At 43.0% G+C, this 18,001-nt stretch overlaps 1 protein-coding gene across 4 annotated transcripts in view; it reads right to left on the bottom strand.

Moving 5' to 3' along the window:
* Positions 1-18,001, bottom strand: part of PTPN2 (protein tyrosine phosphatase non-receptor type 2) — a 78,478-nt gene that overhangs the window by 33,636 nt on the left and 26,841 nt on the right. For all 4 annotated transcript variants that reach the window (XM_057526532.1, XM_057526533.1, XM_057526531.1 and 1 more), the window contains exons 2-3: positions 17,519-17,609; positions 53-153 (exon numbers count right to left, since the gene is read on the bottom strand). In XM_057526532.1, the coding sequence (XP_057382515.1) occupies positions 53-153; positions 17,519-17,609 (192 nt within the window). The remainder of the gene's footprint in view (positions 1-52; positions 154-17,518; positions 17,610-18,001) is intronic.

Here is an 18,001-nt window from a genome sequence, read left to right on the forward strand (position 1 = left end):
GACCAATCACAAGAATGGCGGTCAGGCATCAGCTGCACATCACACCACTTGCCTGTGTTAAGATGTAACTCCTCTGCGCCTCTTCTATGTCAACTAAGCTGGCATTAATATAATCATTTTCAGCATTTTGCAGTTTAACACGACTGTGATCATCTGAAACAGAGCATGACAAATCATACCGTCATTTCAAACTTGCATTTCTTTTTTATTTTAATATTAATTTCCTGGATATTTATAAAATGATAGAAGAGACAAAGAAAAATAAATTAGCACCCCAGTAGAGTCAAATCCCAAATTACTCCCCTTTTTACTATTTTTTAAAAAGATTATTTATTTATTATTTTTGGCTGCATCAGGTCTTAGTTGCAGCACGCGGGATCTTTGTTGAGGCATGCGGGATCTTTCATTGCGGCGCACGGGCTTCTCTCTAGTTGTGGCACGCAGGCTCCAGGGCACATGGGCTCTGTAGTTTGCAGCACGCAGGCTCTCTAGTTGACGCACGCGAGTTCAGTAGTTGTGGCGCATGGGCTTAGTTGCCCCCGCAGCATGTAGGATCTTAGTTCCTTGACCAGGGATCGAACCTGCGTGCCCTGAATTGTAAAGCGGATTCTTTACCACTGGACCCCCAGGGAAGTCCCCCAAATTACTCCCTTTTTTAAAAGGAAGTACAAAGATGAAATCCTTTTGTTTGTTACTGTTTGTTAGAAGGAAGTGCTTCTGTTAGTGGTAGTTTAGCTGTTGCTTAACTAGAAAAATTGACCAGAGTAAAACATAGTAAAAGAAATAAAGCACCTATCTTCCTAAAAGTAAAAGGATGGTTAAGATTCTTGATGCCTAAGAAATAATAAGTCTACCTACAAAAAACATTGGCCTCAAATAAATAAGACCAGATCCCCAAAGTAACTACATTTCATTTTCTTCATTCAACAGATGTGCATTCAACTATATAAAAATAATTTTTAGCACTTAATTATATAATTAGATCAAGTACTAAACTATATTTAACACACTTGGAATATTCCAATTCTTTAAAAGACAACTAAAGATACTTCATTACTTAGATTGTGTTATAACAGTTTAGATATACTAGTTTTTAAAAGTGAAAATCTCACAGATTTAGAATTGATGCTAATTTAAATACGTGGAGCACAAAACTTTACCTATATCATTTTGGAGGGAGGGGAAGAGAAACAAGACACTGCGAGAGGAAGCACATGTATAATAACAGAACTAGTGTTAACTCAGAATTCTAAATATATGACAGGCAGAGGCATATGACTGAATTATAACCTACATGCATGTTTGATGTCTAACCAGAGAAAACGTTCTACTGTAAACTGCTCCCCTCAAGGCAATACCAAACAACCATTCTCTCCCCCACTTTTAAACTAAAAAAACGGTTCACATTACCTCCATGTGAAAGAAAATGTTAAATGGCTTTAGTTCCACACATCAATTTATGTGAGATGTCTCTGCTGGATTGAACCCAAGACCTCTGTAAATATTACACGTCATGTGTAAACAGGAAAAGCGAAGGTCTTGTTATAGTAAATCACTTATACTAGTGTTCTCGGAAAGATGATGTCAACAGTCACTTTTTTTTTTTAAACAGTCATTTTTTTTTTTTAACAGTTTGATCACTCTTTAACTGTTATGTGAGAGAGTAAAACAGTCAGCTATATAATTAACAAAATAAAGACCATACGCCTCTTAGATAACACGTATCAGCAGAATAATGCATGCTTTTAGAATGCTACACAATCCCTAAAATTCAAGTTCCGCCAAAATATAATACCAAAGGAACGTATTTCCTCATGCTGTAATCACAGAAAGAAGAGAAACCCCGGAGACTAATCATATCTATTGCACAAGTGAAAAAAGCAATTTGGCAAAAGAAGCAAGAATCCATAGGCACTGGGAAGGTTCCCCTACAGGGCGCTGGGAATTCAGTTATCCGGCAAGTCATCCAGACCCTTCCATAAGCCTGGAGAAAGACCTCAGGGGTGTTTTAAGGGTATCTGACACCCTGCCTTCAGGACTTTGAACTGGGTTCACTGTTATTTTCTCTCCAGTGTTAACATCTACACCTGGTGTCACTCCAGCTCATTAAAAACATGAATCCCACACCCCCAGATCCGTTCCCTGGAGCCCGAGTGCTGACCAGTAGGGGAGCAGGGCGTTACCTGAAAGGCACCCCCCAAAAGGAAGGTAATCCTTGGGAAAAGTCTAGCTATTTATAACTGGCTACAAGTGTTGGCTGAACCTATGTTTTCTCCTCAGGACTGATTTTTTTAAACTTTCAGATACATCTAACATCATTTTAATTCTTCTGTTCCATTAAGAAGATTAATAAAAAATGCAAAGCATGTAACTTTTTGATTCAGAAGAGAATCTGTGTAGAGAAAAAAAGGTAAGAGTTTCTTGTGTTAAATAAAACATATCACTTTAACACTATCTACCAAGTAAGTATAAACATTTCAGGAAGTGAAACTATCAAAGCCTTTTTATGAGGAATTGTGACTTGATGATTTATATTCTCTGGCAATGATAACAAAGAGAGACAAAGCCTCTTTTCCCACGAAGAACCACTTACTGTCTGGTCTGAAATATCTGTGAGGGTGACATGGGTCCCCTTAACACTTGAGGTCAAGTGTCTCCTCTCCCTGCCCGTCACGACTGGTCAGCCCCAAACCTGTGAACAGTTCACTCCAAACCAAACTTCTGACTTCTGAGTTAGAAAAAAACCCAGGATGTTACATGCTTTCTCCTCTCCCCAAAGCAGCTGATCCTGCCTAAGAACCTCTGAAATGAGACTATCAGATCAGAGTCACACAACCTCGGGGCCATCAGCACTTTATCATCATTTGAAGTGTATGGTTATCCCCCTCTTCCTTATCTTTTAAAGGATCCAGCAAAGGGAGAAAATGAGGATGATTCAAACTGTATTGCATGAGAGGCCACAAATGCAATCAAACCACACCTCACAGGAAATCTGATTTCTCAACATCTAATAACACCACCAGCAGGACGATCAAGAATGCATACTTTTCTCCACAGTGGCATCATCGGGGTGAGGGAAGAAATGCACACCCCATGGACTGCGGCAACGAGCTGGATTAGGCAAACTTCCAGCCACAAGTCCCCGCACCTCCCACCCGCAAACAGCCTGTTTTCTGAGAAATGGCTTCATCTGTCAAGAAATGACTGGCTCTAGCTGTGGCCTGAGCTGACAACACAGATTAGCTTCCTCTTTCAATACTGTCACATTGAGCTTTTTTCCCCCATCCCACCCCACCCCCCCACCCCCAGTTTCATCTTTTTTCATTATTGTAAAGACATCTCCTTGTGGAAAGTCTTCCAGGTCAAACAGGAAGGGCTCACATTTATGCTGAGGCAGAGATCAAGAACAATGAACAGAAACTGGGCAGAAGACTGACTATCAGCACAGCTTTAACAGACTTCCTGCTTCAGGCTCCATTCTCAATGGGGGACAGTAAGCGTTCGGCACTGATTTCCACACCATGTGGCGCTTCCCGGCCAAGAATGTAAGCATCTGACAGATGTGTCAACTCTCTTCAATCCTACAAGTAGATACTGGAGGCACAAATAACATGAATTTTCTCTCATAAATCAAGCAATGAGCCAAAAGCAAAGCTACAGCTAAACCCCCGTCAGCATTGGCATGGCCATGTTAGTGGAGAAGAAACAAGCCATCGTGCAGAGGGTCAGCATCTCAGCTGTCTCCTCGGCAAAGTAAAACCATATGAGCTGAACGGTTCCTTTTCTGATGACATAACCAACCACAACGGCTGTGCAGGACTTTTCGCTCCTGGGATGTGTCAGGTGCTCGCTGCTCTCCACTCTCACCCCTCACACCCTGAGTCGTATTGTGCACGTTTTGCTGACACTCAGGCCAGTCAAGTCATCAGCCTCGATCGCACCCTAGAGAAGCAGCAGCAGAGGCCCAGAGACGCCCCAGATCCTCCCTGGCATCGCCGTCTACCCTGCTCTTTGCCTCAGGGATGACTTCTGCCTCCACCTCTGCACACACACCTCACCTCTTGAAGGCCTGACCCAGGACTTCCCTTCTCTGATGGAAGCTCCCCTCCTGCACATCCCCCCACCAGACGATCTGCTCTTTAAATTGACCACCTTCCACACCTGGTCAACACATACATGCCAGGAGACAGGCAACCAGGACAGAGAGATAAGACATTATTTGTTTCAAGCTTTTTAAAAGAAAAAAATTCCTATCCGGGAATGAGTCCTAGTGCCGTACTGCGCTGCGCTGAGTATGGTGGGAGCAGGCCAGGGTAGAGGAGGGGAAGGGGCTTCCAGCAAGAGGAACAGCAGGAAGAGGAGCACAGGGGCCGCCGAGAAGGACCGGGAGGAGGAGAGGCCCTGGCAACTCCGCACGAGCAACTGAGCTTCGAGGAAAGAATGAGCAGCAGACAGAGGACGGGATGGAACGAGGAGGACGGCCTGACACTCGGGCAGTCCCATCCATCGGGGCCTGTGGCACAGCCCCATGGACCGGCCACCAGCGATGCTGTGTGGAGCGCACAGCGGGCTCGGCCTCCTCCAAACGAGGGGCCAGCTGCCTGCACATGTCCACCTCTCTCAATCCATCATGATTCCAAGTTCCTAAACTTGACATGACAGTGTTAACTGGTTAAATTCTGCCTCCGCACATCCCGAAACTGAAAAGGGCCCCTTGAATCCACCCCAGAGTCTCTGAGATGGAAAGAAGACTGGGAGGTGTCCTTACAAAACGGGTAAAAGTCACCACTGCCGCTTGAACATGGACACCTTTCCTCTTCGACAGCATCTATAAAACAAGATGTGGGACTTCCCTGGTGGCGCAGTGGTTAAGAATCCGCCTGCCAATGCTGGGGACACGGGTTCGAGCCCTGGTCCGGAAAGATCCCACATGCCGCGGAGCAACTAAGCCCGTGCACCACAACTCCTGAGCCTGTGCACTAGAGCCCGCGAGCCACAACTACTGAGCCCATGCTCTAGAGCCCATGAGCCACAACTACTGAAGCCCATGCGCCTAGAGCCCGTGCTCTGCAATAAGAGAAGCCACCACAATGAGAAGCCCACGCACCACAACAAAGAGTAGCCCCTGCTTGCCGCAACTAGAGAAAGCCCACTTGCAGCAACGAAGACCCAATACAGCCAAAAATAAATAAATAAATAAATAATTTAAAAAAAAAAAAAAACAAGACAAACCACACTTTGGTCTCACACAATCAGTGAGCAGCTCACCACTCTCCTTGAAGCTCAGATCTCTCCCTCTAGGAGAAAGGAAGGGAGAGGCAGTTGGGGGACGAACAGTATTTCCCTTTCATCCACAAACCCAGGCCCCTGGAACCCATCCACACTCCTGGGGAGCTTACCTTCTCGGAAAGGGAGACAGCAATAAGCAAAATAATTAAGTAGATTACATGTTATGCAGTAATAAACCCTATGAGAAAAAAGAGCAGAATAAAGGGCAGCTGTGCTGGGAAGGGGGACAGGTTGCCAATTCTAAACAGGTGGTCAGGCTGGGCCTCACTGTGACAGTGACACTGAAGCAAAGACTTAGAGGAGGTCAGCCACATGAATATTTGGGTCAAGAGTGTGCCACGCACAGAGAAGAGTGAAGGCTTTGTGATGGGTACATGCCTCACGTCTGGGGATGGCGACTGCGGCACAAGCCCCGTGAACAAAGGGAAGAGAAGCACCTGAAACTTAGGTTCAGAGTTGAGAGATCCTGTACTGATTTATTAGTCTCAACTCCTAAATCCAACTATCAGAGAAAAGGGGCTTCTACTTCCGTTTTCTCGTAGCACCTACCAGCACGGTGTCATAACAATTTAGGCTGGCAAGTGGTCAAGCATTGTTTATACAATGAATTCCAGAAAATGTTCATATTCAAACTGTTAAGCTGTGGTAGAATTTTTTTAGAATCACATGTCACTATTAAAACACTCTAGGGGCTTCCCTGTTGGCGCAGTGGTTGAGAATCTGCCCGCCAATGCAGGGGACACGGGTTCGAGCCCTGGTCTGGGAAGATCCCACATGCCGCGGAGCAACTAGGCCCGTGAGCCACAACTACTGAGCCTGCGCGTCTGGAGCCTGTGCTCCGCAACAAGAGAGGCCGCGATAGTGAGAGGCCCACGCACCGCGATGAAGAGTGGCCCCCACTTGCCACAACTAGAGAAAGCCCTCACAGAAATGAAGACCCAACACAGCCAAAAATAAATAAATAAATTTAAAAAAAAGAAAAAGAGTACTGTTTTCAAACATTTCAAAAAGGGGGAAAGGGGCAGGTATAAAAACAAAGAAACAAACAAAAAAAACACTCTAAACGTCAGCAGGAGATGAAACTACAGCTGACTTGAGAAGTAAAGTAATTCAGCAAAAAACAAGAGCTCAGAAAGCTTCAGGACTTTTTAGTAGAGGCAACTGGAATCATGTGGCCAGATGAGAGAGAACAGTGAGGGAGGCAAAGGGGCGTGGGTGTGGCCCTAGGGTCTGCTCTGGCTCCACTGGCCCCCATGGCCGAAGAAGCCGCTGTGACCTGCACGGAGCAGGGCGGCCCCCAGAGGTGCGGGCCCAGGACCCGAAACCCAGCACTGGTCTCCTGGGCCTCTTTCTCATCCGTTAAGAGGGAACGGCCAGACTACACTCGTCCTTCTCCACTATTTCTATTGACTGACCCTCATTTATACCCTAAACGTGTCAAGTACAGAACTCCTCAAAAAGTCCTACTTTATCTTAAAAATTTACAGAAACTTAAAAATTCTACTTTGCTATGTATCTGTATTTTAATATATCAACCACTCCTTCCCCCAGTGCCCGTTCTGAGTATAACGGATGGTCCTGGAGGATGTGCCTGGCTTCCTCACTGACTTAAGGGCTCTCCCTGCAGCCCCGGCGCAGCTCCAACACCAGAGCTGTCCACGCGACGCGGTGGCTACAGGCAGGGCCTGACGTGACGAGGCTCCAGCCCGCTCAGCACCCAGGCCTCAGCCATCGGCGTGGCCAGGGACCCTGACAAGTTCACCACATCCCACCCCCACCTCGCACAGTGCCCTGCCCAGGACCCGATTCAGGAAGGCTGTGAAATCCAGAAACCTGGAAAGACCCTGGAATAACCCTCAGACCTGATCCCCGTCTCCTGTTTTGCAGGCATCACTCGTGTGGAGCGGTTTTATCGCGTGTGCAAACTCATGCACCCACCACCACAAGCTCCTCTGTGCCCCCCCCCATTCAGAGTCTCTTCCCCGACCCCGTCTTGACCCAGTGATCTGCCCTCTCCTGCAACGGCGGCACCATTCCCAGAACGCCGTATAAATGGAATCACGCAGGAGGTAACCTTGAGACTGGACTCTGCTCAGTGGGAGTCCTCTGGGGCCCACCCAAGCCGCTGCAGGGCACGGGGAGCTTCCCATGGCAGGAACAAAAGAACCACGGTGTGTTGACCACTTACCCACTGATGGACACTTGGGTCGTTTCCAATTTGGAGCTCTTAAAAACAAAGCTGCTCTGAACACCCATGTTCACATTTCTGTGTGGACATAAGGTTGCAATTCTCGGAGATAAATGTCCAGGAGTGCGGCGGCTGCGTCATATAAGGTAATCAAGAAGCTGCCACACCACGTTCCAGAGCGGCCGCACCGTCCACCATCCTCCGTCCTCCCCGCTGCGTAGGAGATCCAGCTTCTCTCTGCGTCCTTGGAGTCCGCGGCCCTGTCATTTCAGCTCCTCTAGTACGTGTGTCACAATCACTCACCACCATGGTTTTAATTTGCTTTTCCCTAATGGTTAGTGATGTTTTTCGTGTGCTTATGTGCCATCTACGTTCATCATCTTCTGCCCATTTCTGAACTGGACTGTTTGGGATTTTTACTGCTGTATTTTCAGAGTTCTGTATATATTCTAGATATGAGTTATTTGTGGTTTATTAATATTTTCTCCCACTCTGTCCTCGTCTCTCCATCCTACTAACGGGGCCTTTCACAAAGCAAAAGTTTTAAATTTTGGTTTAGCCCAATTTGTTGATTTTTTTCTTTTGTGGATTGTGCTTTTGATATGTTAAGAACTCTTCACCAAAAACCAAAAACGAAGATAGAACCACAGATCAAAATCCTAACAGTTAATGAGAAAACTTTTAAGTAAAAGAGCTGTCTACACGATGGATTTTGAGAATAAGTGCATTTAGTCTTTATTTTTATTTTTTTTAATGATTAAAAAAAATTTTTATTATTAATTAATTAATTAATTTATTTATGGCTGCGTTGGGTCTTCATTGCTACCCGAGGACCTTCTCTAGTTGTGGCGAGCAGGGGCTATTCTTCCTTGCGGTGCATGGGCTTCTCATTGCAGTGGCTTCTCTTGTTGCGGAGCACAGGCTCTAGGCACGCGGGCTTCAGTAGTTGTGGTACGCGGGCTCAGCAGTTGTGGCGCACAAACTTAGTTGCTCTGCGGCATGTGGGATCTTCCCGAACCAGGGCTCGAACCCATGTCCCCTGCACTGGCAGACACCAGGGAAGTCCCAGTCTTTATTTTTAAACTTTAGATGTGATGAGGAAGAATGTTAGCAAATATTTATAGAAGAGTTACCATAACATTTAAGTTATATCTATACTTATTCTGATTACTATTATACGATAGTTTTTATCTAAGTGTGCTTAGCAAGAAAGATGACAAGCACATTCTTGTCATGTATAAAAATCTGTTTTCATAAATTGAAACTCTATTGTCTTATAATTCTGAGACTATCAAAATGTTTATTAATTATTTGATTTGTCTGTGAATTTTCTGGATTATCTATGAAGAAAAACACCATATAATTCATAACTGTAATAGTTTTAAAACATGCCCACAGTTCTTTGTGACAACTCTCCCCTCTTGAATCCAGATGGCGTGGTACCTCGCCCTAATGAACAGAATGTGGTGCAGGTGATGTGTGACTTCAGAGGAGAGGTGACACAGACAGTGCAGCTCCCAGCTAGACTCTAAGGATGCTCACTCCTGCAACTCAGGGGCTACTGGTGAGGAAGTCCAGGTCACGTGGAGATGCCACGTGCAGGTGCTGCAGCTGACGGTTTACCACTGGGTGAGGGTCCAGGCAACACAGCCTGGCCACCACCTGAGCTATGCTGCCTGGGAGATGGTGAGCAAGACCCGCCTGCGTCCAGTCAGCCTTCCGATTCCAGACGTGGCGAGTTACTGTTAGGGTTTGAGGGGGTTAGTTACACAGCAGCAGTTCCCAATTCTTATGCCTTCGTTTCTTATTCTTCTCTTACTGTAATGTCCGGGATCCAAAGTACAATGTTAAGTGGAAGTGGTACTTGTGGGCACCCTTGTCTTGTCCTCGAGTTTTAAAAAATGTTTGTAACACGTTATCATTAAGAGTGATGGGGAGCTTCCCTGGTGGCGCAGTGGTTGAGAGTCTGCCTGCCAATGCAGGGGAAACGGGTTCGAGCCCTGGTCTGGGAAGATCCCACATGCCGCGGAGCAACTGGGCCCGTGAGCCACAATTACTGAGCCTGCGCGTCTGGAGCCTGTGCTCCGCAACAAGAGAGGCCGCGATAATGAGAGGCCCACACACTGCGATGAAGAGTTGCCCCTGCTTGCCGCAACTAGAGAAAGCCCTCACACAGAAACGAAGACCCAACACAGCCATAAATAAATAGATAAAAATTAAAAAAAAAAAGTGATGTGACTGTAGGTGTCCTCTCATGTTAGTTACAGAAGTTTCCTTCTGTTTCTAGTTTGATACATTATTTGTTTTTAATCAGGAGCAAGAACTGACTTTAAATAATCTTTCTGCATCTATTGAGATATTCATATGGCTTTTTCTCCTTTGCCTTGTTACTAAGGTTAATTACATTTATAAGACTGTCTAATGCTAAGCCACCCTTACATTGCTAAAATAAACTGAATACAGACACTGCTGTATTCAGTTTGCTAACCTTTCTTCAGGATTTTTACATCTACATTCATGAGGTAGATATGCTTGTAACTTTTATTCCTCACTAAACTTTTCTGGTTTGGACATCCAAATTATCTAATAGCCTCACAAAAGGAATTGAGGAGTATTCTCTTCTTCTGTTCTCGGGGAGAGTTTTTATTATTATTAAGACACGCCTGTTGGGACTTCCCTGATGGTGCAGTGGTTAAGAATCCGCCTGCCAGTGCAGGGGACACGGGTTCGAGCCCTGGTCCAGGAAGATTCCACATGCTGCGGAGCAACTAAGCCCGTGCACCACAACTACTGAAGCCTGTGCGCCTAAGAGCCTGTGCTCTGCAACAAGAAGCCACTGCAATGAGAAGCCCGCGCACCACAATGAAGAGCAGCCCCTGCTCGCCCCAACGCAACTTAGAGAAAGCCCAGTGCAGCAACAAAGACCCAACACAGTCAAAAATAAATAAAATTTAAAAATAAATAAATAAATAAATAAATAAATAAATAAAATAAATATTTATTTTACTTAAAAAGACACACCTGTTAAAGCATCTATTTCCAGTGTTTTCTTAGTGGAAATATTTTTTTAATTAATTTATTTAGTTGTCACAGGTCTACTTAGACTCCACACTTCTCCTTTAATCCGTGTTGGTAAATTCTATTTTTCCAGGAGTCTGTTCCATTTCTTCTAACTGATCACATTTATTGCCATAATTGTTTGCAGTACTCTAGCTTTTTAATTCCTTTTACATCTGTATTGATGTTCCCCTTTTTTCTCCTATTGTTTATATGGACCTGTCTCTGTCTTTCTGGGGTTTCTGTTTTGTTTTTAAATATTTACTGTATGTATGTATGTATTTGTTTGTTTATTTATTTATTTATTTATTTATTTATTTAGCTGTGCTGGGTCTTAGTTGTGGCATGCAGGATCTTTGTTGCGGAATGTGGGATTTTTTAGTTGAGGCATGCGGAATCTTTTTAGTTGAGGCATGCGGGATCTTTTAGTTGTGGCATGCGGGATCTAGTTCTCTGACCAGGGACTGAACCCGGGCCCCCTGCATTGGGAGCATGGAGTCTTAGCCACTGGACCACCAGGGAAGTCCCTGTCTCTCTGGTTTCTATGTTTGTTTTATTTTTCTTGCTCAATCTTGCCAGTTTATTAGTCTTATCAAGGAACTAATATTTGGTTTTGTTTGGTCCTTTGATTTCTACTCTTCTTTTATTTTTGTATTATTTCCTTTCTGCTTTTTCTTTTCTTGGTTTTTATTCTGTTACTTTTACTCTAAATTAGGCTAGACACTTAGCACTTTAATTTTCAGCCTTTTGTTTTAATACAAACATTTAAGACAGTGTATTTTTTTGCAGTACTCTTTTTGCTGCTTTATGCAAGTTCTGATAAGTAGAATTTTACCTATTGTTCACTTTTAAGTTTCCATTATGATTTCTTCTTAACCCATGAATCATTTAGAAATCTTTAAATCTCCAAATTTATAGGAATTTTAATCTTTTTATTAATAATCTATAATTTAATTGCATTACGGTCAAAGAACATGGCCTGTAAGACAGTAATTCTTAAACTGTTTTAAGAGTTACTTTTACAGCCTAGTCAATTACAAATATTCCATGTCAGTCCTAGAAGAATGTGAATTCTCTAATTGTTGGAGAATAGGTTCTATATATAACGTTTTATATATTTTTCTTATTAAATAAAGCTTAACTGTGTGGTCCAAATCTTCTACTTCTTTACTAATATTTTGCTTTAAGAAGTCCGTGAACGGGCTTCCCTGGTGGCGCAGTGGTTAAGAATCCGCCTGCCAATGTAGGGGACTCAGGTTCGAGCCCTGGTCCAGGAAAATCCCACATGCCACGGAGAAACTAAGCCCGTGCGCCCCAACTACTGAACCTGTGCTCTAGAGCCTGCGAGCCACAACTACTGAAGCCTGCGCGCCTAGAGCCTGTGCTCTGCAACAAGAGAAGCCACCGCAATGAGAAGCCTGCGCACTGCAACGAAGAGTAGCCCCCGCTCGCCACATCTAGAGAAAGCCCACACGCACCAACAAAGACACAACACAGCCAAAAATAAAAATGAATTAAATAAATAAATGAAAAAAAGTCTGTGAATATAGAATTGTCAATTTCTTTCTGTAATTCTATTCATTTTTGCCTTATATACCTTGAGACTATTTTATTAGGTGAATACAAATGTCACAGCTGATACTGCCATGTGCATTCAGAGTAGCTATGCCATTTGCTGAGATCTTTTTTAGGAGGTGGGGAGCACAGAAAGCCTGGATGTCTTCCTTACTTCCTCCCCACCTAGCAATTTATTTAAAAAGTGTGTTCTTGTTTTGCAGCAGTAAGAAACTATGGACTATCTAATCTGCCACACTACTGGAATGAGAAGTCCACGTGTTACTTTGAACACTGATGGATGAACCTTGAGGGCATTATGCTATGTGAAATAAGCCAATCACAAAAAGAAACACTGTATGATTCCATTTCTATGAGGCACCTAAAGTGATCAGACTCTGAGAAAGAGAAAGTAGAATGGTGACTGCCAGGGGTTGGGGGAGGGGGGAGGGTTTCAGTCATACAAGATGACAAGAGCTGTCATACAACAATGTGCATACAGCCAACAACACCGTGATGGACACCTAAAAACTATTAAAAGGGTAAATTTATGGTATGTGTTTTTATCACAAAAAACAAAACAAAACAAAAAACTACTCTTTCACCACCAACTTTGACAAGAGAAGGCTGGTACTTCCTTTTAGATCAAATAGTAAACTGGGATTTCTACAGGCAAAGCAAATATAGTAAGGAATATTTCAAAATCTGGCAGCTGTCTCTAACAGTACAAATACAATTCTCAAAGTGATGACTACAACCTTTCTTTTCTCAACCAACCACCTTCTGGCTGATCTCTTCTACAATTACCTCATGGTTAAGTGAGACAAATAAGGCATCTTTTCAGTCATGGCAATTATACAAAGACTGTAGACTTCTTAAAATTCTTTCTATTTCAAAATACCCCTCTTTAGGACCTGCCTGGCTATCCAGAGGGTAAGACTCCGAGCTCCCAATGCAGGGGGCCCGGGTTCAATCCCTGGTCAGGGAACTAGATCCTGCATGCATGCCACAGCTAAGAAGCCCACACACCACAACGAAGATCCCGTGAGCCGCAACTAAGACCCGGCACAGCCAAAATAAATAAATAAATAAATATTAGAGGAAAAAAAACCCCCAACAAAATACCCCTCTTTGAATATGTACCTCATATTCATACCTCCAAATGTAGTTTCAAGCTGAGCATATAAGAATCACGTAAGGAGTTTGTTTAAAAATACATTTCCAGGGCTTCCCTGGTGGCGCAGTGGTTGAGAATCTGCCTGCTAATGCAGGGGACACGGGTTCGAGCCCTGGTCTGGGAAGATCCCACATGCCACGGAGCAGCTGGGCCCGTGAGCCACAACTACTGAGCCTGCGCGTCTGGAGCCTGTGCCCCGCAACGGGAGGGGCCGCGATAGTGAAAGGCCCGCGCACCGCGATGAAGAGCGGTCCCCGCACCGCGATGAAGAGTGGCCCCCACTTGCCGTAACCAGAGGAAGCCCTCGCACGAACCGAAGACCCAACACAGCCAAAAATAAATAAATAAATAAATAAAGTAGCTATAAAGGAAAAAAAAAAAAAAAATACATTTCCAGACTTGATGAATCAAAATCTAGAAAGATCTGTGATTCTGAATTAAAAACAAACAAACAAAAAACAATTCCTTTTGATTGCTTGCAAACATGTCATTGCCTGCTTTGCACTCAGTATTATCTATGTTTATTTCCTGTATGGGTGTTTAGAAATTCTTTATATGAAAAATAATTGGTTTAAAATAGACTATTTTAATAAAGTAAAAAAAAAAAAAAAGTATCTTAAAAGCCGCCCCTAACTCCTTAAGCAGAGCTGAGCGCCTCTTCTCGGCTCCACCAGCACTGCACCATCTCCTGACACACAAAGCACAGCAGGCACGTACACACACCCCTGCCCCCCGCCACTGCACGTATGTTGTTGGCAGGCAGGGTACGTGGACTCACGGTCCTCTCAGGCACAGCACAATGGCGGACATGCAGCTGGTTTTCAATACACATTTTATGAACCAAGCCAACAACTGTACAGGACTCTGTATGGAAATGATGTAACAACTCTCAATCAATAAAGGTATACCAGCATCACCTCAGGAACTTTGAAAAAATACCTATTCCCAGGTCCACCTGGATTTAGTGGGAGTCACCAGCTCCATGACCTCCTCTCCTGTGTGAGGATAACACCCCTGGGAAGTGGTTGTTTAGATGGTATTTGCGGGAAGAGGACTTTGAGTGAAGTCGGTCAAAGAAAGAGGAAGCCTATTCCAAACGGGAATGACATTCGAAAACTGTTAAAAACAGGGCAAGTTGGTGCCAAGTGAGTCACCAAAACAAACAATTTGTAGGAAAATGGCTACAAAAGGCCTTGTATGGTAACACTAAAGCACTTTAACTTTTCATAAAACTGAGGAGCACTACTGAAGACAGGAGTGGAGGACAGACCTGCATCACACAGAGATTGCTCTGGATACCGTGTGGGGGTCGGACTGAGGTGGGAACAGAACGGAGACTAGTTAAGAGGCTGCTGTAATAACCCAGGCCTGAACCAAGCCAGTATGAACAGAGAACAGATTTGAAATATACTGTGGAAATGGAATTATAATTACTTAGTCACCAACCAGATGTGGGAGATGAATGAGGGAAGAGAGGTCTGAGTTTCTAGCTGCAGCAAGTGTGCAGCTAGTGGTAGCCCTTACAAACATGGGGATAAAGCAGAAAGAACAGATTAGGGCTAGGACTGAGGGACTGTGGGGAAGGAATTCTGAGCCTGAGGTGGCTACAGCACATCAAGACAGAGAAGTGCGTAAGTGGGTCTGTAGCCGAGAATAGAAATGTAGGCTGCAGATGAGATCTGGGGTCAGAAGCAGAGAGATGGCAACTGAACTCACAGAAAATGAGGCCACTCACGCAAGTAGACGAGGGGGAGACAGAGGCACAGACAGAGCTCTGAAGACAAAGACAATTGAGGAAGAGAAGTTCTGAAAAGGCGTGATCAGCCAGAGAAGTAACAGCAAAATCAAGAAAAATATGGACTTAGGGAAGGAAGGCATGGTTGACAATGTCGAAAGTCACAGAAGGATAAGAAAAGACACCGATGGAAAGTCCCTCATTGCATTAGAAAACTAGAAAGCGCACAGTACTTTAGAATAAAAGTTTCAGTGGGGAGGCTGGGGTAGAACCATGGCTGAAGAACGTGTGGGTGATGAGAGTGGAGAGACAGACAGGGTGGTGCATGCTTCTAAGATTCTGCGTGTGTGTGTGTGTGTGTATGTGTGTGTGTGTGTGCACACGCCTGTGTCTGTGTAGGTGACAAAGCGATAGCTGGAGTGCGATATGGGGTTTGAGGTCAGAAGAGATTGGAGCACATCTGAATAATAAGGGAAGAGAGTTATTAGAAAGAGGTTGAAGCTATGAAGAAGAGAGGTGATGGTGGAGCATGAGGCCCCTGAGGAGGCACCCGGCATCGAACACAAACACAGCACACCAGCAGCCCTAAAGAGGATGCCTACGCTCACCCACTGAAACCAAACATGGGGATCCTCTGAGCAGTAAGGCAGCCTAATTCAATATCTGAAGGTGGGATCGGTCAGAACAAAAATAAAATCACTTGATGAACACATTTTTAAAGCCCTGGTGTTACAACTGTTCACAAAACCCTGTGTGTGTGTGTGTGTGTGCGTGCGTGCACGCGTGCATGTACATGCACATGCACAGCAGAATCTAAGTCCAACCACAGGGAACTGTTACATAAAGATTGACCTCCCCAAAGCCACTGTGGAAGCCACTAAAAGACTGTGTCCACGACAGGAAACGTCTACAACATGCGGCCACAAGGGAGAAAAGCTGCAGGTCAGTGCGTGCAGGATTCCAGCTGAATTTAAAAGAAGGTACATACACATTTACACAGACAAATACCAAAAGAATATAAACCCAATAGTATTTGCTTGTTTTTAAATGATGAGAGTTTTTCCTTTATACATTTCTATGTTTTAAAACTTTTCAAGTAGTAGTGAATACACACTACTTTTGTAATTCGGGAGAAAAAACCAAATTACACCAATAAATATTTTAAGTAATACTTATAAAAGCTATGATGTATGGAAATATGTTAATATAAATGTTTCAGACATTACATGAAATTTCTAAAAATCTTGTATTTGTATGGAAATATGTATGGAAATATGTTAATATAAATGTTTCAGACATTACATGAAATTTCTAAAAATCTTATATTTGTATTTGTATGGAAATATGTATGGAAATATGTTAATATAAATGTTTCAGACATTACATGAAATTTCTAAAAATCTTATATTTGTATTTGTATGGAAATATGTATGGAAATATGTTAATATAAATGTTTCAGACATTACAGGAAACGTCTAAAAATCTTATATGTTCTGGTATAATGTTATAAGTAATAATCCTAGTTATTACTTTAAAATGTATATCTCAGAAATAACTAATTTTCTTGTCAACTGCATTATTATGAACTTTCATCAAATCTTTAACCATGGTCATTTTTAAGTCTTTTGTCATTTACAGACAGTTCTGGGTGTACTCTGATGATTTTGCAAATATGTTCCTATAAAAGAGTTTCATCTTCAAGAAATTCATGGAAAAGACTCTGACAAGTACAGGTTTCTGGTAACTGACTGTACTGCTGAACTGAATGAATAAGCATTTTCAGAACTCTAATGAAAAACTGATGAACTCATAAAAGTGCTAACAAAAGATCAAGATGAAAAAAAAGAAATTAATTACATGGGACTGAGTGAACTGATGAGGATGAGTATAATTTTTGTGACTTTCTGTCTGAATTAAAAAAAAAAAAAATCCCACAAGGACTCAGAGGAAAAGAATATACAAATCAATTTTCACTGCAAAGTAAAGGAGCTGTTACAGTGGAGGATTACTGGACTGAATGTCAATGTTATGACATAGTATAAGTGTGTTTCATGTTTGGTAATTGCAATCATTGTTGCTTTTGTTGTGGTCATCCATGTACAATGCTTGGTGTCAGTCTATCTATCTCTTGTAAAAATAAAATACAGTGTGTGTGTGTGGAAAAAAAAAAAAAAAAAAAAAAAAAAAAAAAGCTATGGAATAATATGAAAAGAAGTAGATATATATGACTATACATACACACATATATGATTACAATTATTTTGAAAAGAGAAAAATCATGTGTAAGAAAAAAGGATGGTAAGAAATACATCAATTAATGGTGGCCGTGTTGGAAGAGGAAATAATTATGGGCAATTTTCCTTCCTTCTACTATTTTATGCCTTGAAAATTTTCTTTGAAGAACATATGTTAATATGAAAAAAAAAAAATCACCATACTTACCAACCCCGACCCCAACCTTTTCCACCATGTCCCGCCTCCTACGACACACACACTCACACCCCCCACAAGTACTTACATGGGCTTACATCTCTGTATCTGTTTCGATTTCTGTTTTCTGGAAACTTGGCCACTCTATGAGGATAGTCATGGGACTCACTGCGAATTTCCTTAAAATAACAAAAATATATTTTAATATTTCTCTTAAATTTTATATTGCAAAACAGATACTTTCCCAGCCACTATAAAATAACTTTCACTGAGCACTTAGGATAGGTCAAGTACTATGCAAAGCACATCATCGACGTGATCTCATTCAATTCTCACAACACCAGTGGGAAAGATTATCTTCCCCATTTTTTTTTTTTTTTTTATCTTCCCCATTTTGTATGTCAGGGGTGACAGGCTTTCAGGGGTTAAATGATCTACCAAAGGTCCCAGAGCTAGTAAGCGTGAGACCCCAGGACTGAACCAAGGTCCTTCAGGCAGAAGGCTCTGCTCTCATACACGTTCACTGCCCTGCCATGTTCAACACCTACAGCAACGTTAACAGTTTATGTGA

The sequence above is a fragment of the Balaenoptera acutorostrata genome, chromosome 13 (assembly GCF_949987535.1).
Source record: "Balaenoptera acutorostrata chromosome 13, mBalAcu1.1, whole genome shotgun sequence".
Classification (NCBI taxonomy): domain Eukaryota; kingdom Metazoa; phylum Chordata; class Mammalia; order Artiodactyla; family Balaenopteridae; genus Balaenoptera; species Balaenoptera acutorostrata.